Source organism: Salvia miltiorrhiza, chromosome 3 (genome assembly GCF_028751815.1).
Source record: "Salvia miltiorrhiza cultivar Shanhuang (shh) chromosome 3, IMPLAD_Smil_shh, whole genome shotgun sequence".
NCBI classification, from domain to species: Eukaryota; Viridiplantae; Streptophyta; class Magnoliopsida; order Lamiales; family Lamiaceae; genus Salvia; species Salvia miltiorrhiza.
The window spans coordinates 18,253,041-18,258,978 of record NC_080389.1 but is presented as its reverse complement, the minus strand read 5'-3'; the positions used below and the strand labels follow the sequence as shown (position 1 = coordinate 18,258,978).

Here is a 5,938-nt window from a genome sequence, read left to right as displayed (position 1 = left end):
CATCAGGAGTTAGTACTTAAGAATTTGAGCAACAAATATAATAATTGAATAAGTAATTAAAACTTTACTACATACTCCAATCCGTCTAGACCACTCGTCTGTATAAGTGCCATCCTTGTTCTTATGAAGGATCTCATAAGCATCATACAAACATTCAGTCGGCTCCACTCATTTTCTCTTACCCTTTTAAAAACATAACAAATATAAATTTTTTAATATGAATGTCAATGAAAAATGCAATATGAATACAATTTCAACGTACCACTTCTTCAGCATATTGAAGAATAGACCTCGAACCTCCTTTGTGCTTCGCTTGACCAGTTCCAGGACCTAAAGGCTCAGACATCCTACACTTTTTTGCTATCTCTGATTTGGCTTTGACTTCATCAGAGTCCCAGTACTTAATCCAATTAGCCAGTGTTCCTCGTGAATAAAAGGAGGCCTCTTGCTCCTCATTTCCTTGATGTCATGGACAAAATCACTATACCTCCGCGCAGCACAAGCATGCCAAAGCTTGTAGACATCCGACTCTATCGCCGCATCCCATGTGAAATGTTTCTATTTAAACAACAAAATAAAATACATTTATAAACACTAACTAATATGTATATGTTTATTGTTAAACAACTTGTATTAAATTATATTCATACCTTGAATTCCTCAAAGTACGTCGTCTTAACATTAAGTGGAGTGAGTTTCCAATTGTAGCCTTCTGGATTTTGAACTTGCTTGAAAATCTTAGTGACTACGGATGGAACCATCCCCAAGGGATGTAATTTCCTACAATTGATATTCAAAGTCATTAGAACAGAAATATCATTTATTAATTCATAAGATTGTATAACTATAAAAATTATACCCATATTTGATGATGAGTGTAGTACGTCCAGTATGTGTAGCCTCTGATGCCTCAGTAGGGACCGATGCTGAAGATGAAGGTGAATGAGTCAGCTGTATATCCCGTACAGAAGCAGCAATCCCTCCATCTGATCCTGTGGATGATGTAGGGTGTCTTGCGGATGATGCAGCACCCCTACCACTAGAACCTCCTCCCCTAACACTAGAACCTCCTCTCGCACTAGAACCTCCTCCCACCATCTTCAAAAACCAAAGAAAATTTACTATTAACAATTGTAAACAAAAATCATTTGATCACATAAATAAATTATCTTCATATAAAGGCAAATAAACTAACTCTAATAGTCATCATCATCATCATCATCATCATCATCATCATCATCATCATCATCATCATCATCTTCTTCTTCACTAATCACTGTATCTTCCTCTTATTCCTCTTCATCATCCATATCTATCAAGTCGCCACTAGGATGAACTATGTTGGGTGCATCATCTGTAATTGTGTGTATTGAGCTCATAAATTCATCTTGAAAGGGTTGGTCGACCTCCACAGTAGATGCTTCAGTTGGTACTTCAACTTTAGATCTAGCTTTTATCTTACACACCTCCCACCAATCTTTTTTAGATTGGGTTTTACTTGGATAAGTACAATAGTACACTTGAATTGCCTGATCTGCTAACACAAAAGGTTCGTACTTTCCATACTTTTTGGTGTGGTTTATAGACACCAATTTGTATTGGGGATGCACCAATGTCCCATTCCGTCCCGGATCAAACCAGTCACACTTAAATAGTGTGGTTGTCTTCTTTGGCAGACCTTGATACTCAAGCTCACACACCTCTTCCAAACGACCATAATAATCAAGCTCACAATTATTATCTGCACCCCTAATGCACACTCCACTATTCATAGTGGCTCGAGATGTACCATGTGAAAGCGTATGAAATTTGAATCCATTAACAAAGTAGCCGGGATATGTTGATATCATTGTTAAGGGCCCTCTAGAAAGACTAATAAGGAACTGATTCGTCACATTATTAATAGGGTTCGCCACCTAAAATATTGGAACAATGGATGAGTAAGGTAAAAAGGTTGGAAAGTAACTTGTTCCGGGAGCACAAGTCTTTAAAAAACAAACTGAGTTCTGTGATTGCATTCCATACATGGACGGGAAGCAATTCACGGAAAGCAATTGGTAAGATGCGCTGCATGAAAACATGACAATCATGACTCTTCATCCCAAACATCTTCAGCTTACTCAAATCAACACATCTCCCCATATTTGATACATAACCGTCAGGAAACCTCAAAGTTTTAACCCATTGACACAACACCTTCTTCTCATTTGTGTCAAGCGTGTAACAAGCTTTTGGGTACTTGTTTATCTCTTGATTTCTTTGTAATGCAGGCCTTGAACAGTATATGTTAAGCTCTTCTCTAGATTTAATAGTATCCTTTGTCCTTCCTGGAACATTCAACACTGTATTGAACACATTATCAAACACGTTCTTCTCAACATGCATGACATCCAAATTGTGTCGAATTAAAAGGAATTTCCAATAAGGCAAATCCCAAAATATGCTACGTTTTTTCCACCCTATGCCGTGCCTACGACTCGCTGCCTTGTTAATTGTATCTTGATTATCTTCAGTTACTTTCACAAATCCCATCGCTTCAATCTCTGCCAATATCTCTTGCCCAGACTGAACTTGAGGTGGTTGTGCAGTAACCACCTTATTTTTGATAAAACTTTTCTTATCCCTTCGGAAAGGATGATTCATTGGTAGAAACTTTCGATGGTTGTCAAACCATGATTGCTTGGCACTATGTGATAAAGTGAAAGCTTCAGTTTCATCCATACAATGTGGACAAGCTAATCTTCCAGCCGTACTCCACCCGGATAACATTGAGTAGGCAGGAAAATCGCTAATTGTCCACGGTAAAGCTGCTCGCATATTGAAATTCTGCTTCAACGACACATCATATGTAAGCACCCACATTCCATAATTGTATAAGCTCTGCAATCAATGGTTGTAAAAAAACATCTAGTTTTTCCTTTGGGTTGCGTGGTCCAGGGACCAAGATTGTAAGGAACATAAACTGTTCCTTCATACACATCTAGGGTGGGAGATTGTAGGGTGTAACAATCACTGGCCACGAGGAATATTGTTGGCCCGATTGACCAAAAGGTTGGAAACCGTCTGTGGATAAACCTAACCTAACATTCCTCACCTCTGTTGCAAAATCAGGAAATATATCATTCAAATGCTTCCAAGCAGGTGAGTCTGAAGGATGGCGCATAACCCCGTCATCTATAGATGATGCATGCCAACGCATGTTTGCTGCCGTGGCTTTAGAAGCAAATAATCTTTGTAAACTTGGAGTTAGAGGAAAGTAGAACATTCGCTTTGCTGCTACTAATGTCTTTCCACTGCTTCTGGAGTCTCGATTGTTATTTTTGTAACGAGACTCGCCACAGTACTTACACTGAACCAAATCCCTATCATCCTCCCAATAAAGCATGCAATTATTTGGACAACAATCAATTCTTTGCGCAGGTAGCCCCATCCCACTCAGTAACTTTTTAGTGTCGTAAAAATTAGTAGGAGCCAAATTATTATCAGGAAGGATCTCTTTTATCAACTCAAGCCACTGATCAAAACATCTTTCCGACATATTCCCCTCTGCTTTTGAACTCATTACACGAGCAACAAGAGATAATTGTGAATGAGTTTTGCAACCGGGCCACAACTCTTTATCCGCTGCTTTCAACATATTATATAACAATTGGGCTTCCGGATTTGGGGGTTCTTCGATGTTTTGAATGTTATATTGGGATGCAGCAATATCCATAACCATATTCTGATAATTATCTTCATTAGCCTCTTCTTCAAAATTATGATATTCAGTCGTGGCCATTTCAATTTCACCATGAAACCTCCAAATATGGTAATCCCGCACAAATCCGTTCTTTGCAATGTGATACTGAACATTATTTTTAGTATGGAAACGTATATTATCGCATTTCCTACACGGACACCTAATTTTTTCACCATCCATTAAATCACGTCTACCGTTAGCGTAATCAATGAAACCTTGAAGACCACTTTGAAAATCGGGATTCAAAGCTCCATCAGGTAGAAAACGCCGATACATCCACTCACGATTTTCACTCATTTCTACAATTTGGTTCATTTAAGTATGTTAGAAATTTAAAATCTATTGATTTTTTAAGTATGATAATTAATACTCCCTCCGTCCCGGCCAAGACGCTACATTTGTTTTTCGGCACGAGATTTAAGGAGTTGTAGATTAATGTTTTAAGTGTGTAATAATAAAGTGATAAAGTAGGAGAGAGAGTAATAAAGTGATAAAGTAAGGAAGAGAAAGTAATAAAGTGATAAAGTAGGAGAGAGAATGTAATAAGGAAATACTTAATTAGTATTAATTAAGTTTTTAAAATTCCTTATTTTTGCCAAATATAGAAATGTAGCATCTTCGTTGGGATGACCCAAAAAGGAATATGTAGCATCTTGGGCGGGACGGAGGGAGTATAACACATGTTCAACACAAAATCTATAAATCAAACACAAAAGCACATACGCGGCTCCAAGCCATCACCACAACAACAAAATGGGATGGAACACAGCCATCCCCCAACCTAATCTCCATTTACTACCTAGATACATGCTCATCTAAAATATATATAAAAAAAGAATAAAAACACTTAGATACATGCTCATCTAAAATTTTAAAATCTCACAATGGCTACCATTTGAGCCATACTAACATTTCAAAAGATAATGTAATGAAAACTTACTTGTTTTGTTACTAGCTTTTTTTTCGATCACCTTGACTTCTTTTTTTCTTCCTCAAGAAGCAATGGTGGAGTGAAATACTACAAATGAGAATTAATCCAAAAAAGAATTAATAATTATTCAAGAACCAAAGTATATAAAATTATAATTTAATAAAACTAACAATCAAGTTTATTTTTCTTGAAAATACTATAATTCGATCAAGTTTATTTTTCTTCATCTCATTGAAGAAAATTTACACTAAAAAGACATTTTTTATCCAATAAAAAAACATTTTTGAAGGGAAATTTTACAATACAATAAAACTATTATATGTTCTTGAAAATACTATATGTGAACATATTATAATTATGTGAGTGAGCATATAAAAATTTAATCCAATAAAAATACTATATGTTGAGCATTATATAATTTAATTCAATAAAAAATATTTTTACAGAATATTAATACAAAATTTACAATAAAACATAATAGGATTTTTCAAATAATTAATGGAAATTAAAAAAAAATTACAAACCTATGGAGGAATCCGACGGACGCAGGCAGCGGAGGAAGAGGACCGGTGGCCGCGGAGGAGGAGGACCGGTGGCGGCGGAGGAATCCGACGCTGGCAGCAGAGGACACGGCTCCAGGGAGGGGCGGGGCGAGCAGCGGCGCGGCGTGGGACGGGCAGCGGCGCAGGGCGGCAGCGGCGCGAGGCGGGGCGACCAGCGGCGAGGCGCGGGGCGGGCAGCGGCGCAGGGCGCGGAGCGGCGCGGGGCGGGGCTAGGATCGGCGCAGGGCGGCAACGGAGCGAGGCGGGGCGAGCAGGGGCGCAGGGGAAACGACGGCGTGGACGAGTCACCGGGGGGGAGCACGCAGCGGGAGTCGCCGGAAATGGGGAATCGGAGGGGGAAATTTGCGAATTTTGAGAAATAGAAGTGAAAGTTGTGTTGAAAAAATGAAGGAGGAGGCGCGGTCAAGTCACCTTTTTTTTAGGGCGCAGCAACGGAATAGCAACGGAAGATTCCGTTGCTATTTAGCAACGGACGTGAATTCCGTTGTTATTTTTAAAATAAATATTTTCGGTTATTTAAATTAATTATTAGCAACAGAATAGCAACGGAAAATTCCATTGCTATTTAGCAACGGACGTGAATTCCGTTGTTATTTTTAAAATAAATATTTTCGGTTATTTAAATTAATTATTAGCAACGGAATAGCAACGGCAAAATTCCGTTGCTATTTAGCAACGGACGTGAATTCCGTTGTTATTTTT

The 5,938-nt window shown here is 38.4% G+C and overlaps 1 protein-coding gene across 1 annotated transcript; it reads left to right on the top strand.

Annotated features, from left to right (window-relative positions):
* The first annotated feature begins 5,199 nt into the window (after positions 1–5,199).
* LOC131018488 (uncharacterized) lies at positions 5,200–5,598 on the top strand. Its single transcript, XM_057947204.1, has one exon. It carries the CDS (start codon positions 5,200–5,202, stop codon positions 5,596–5,598), a length of 399 nt encoding a protein of 132 aa, XP_057803187.1.
* The last annotated feature ends 340 nt before the right edge of the window (positions 5,599–5,938 follow it).

What these genes read in the sequence shown, in the direction of transcription:
- LOC131018488 (XM_057947204.1), top strand. Translation starts at nt 5,200, where the DNA reads ATGGAGGAATCCGACGGACGCAGGCAGCGGAGGAAGAGGACCGGTGGC.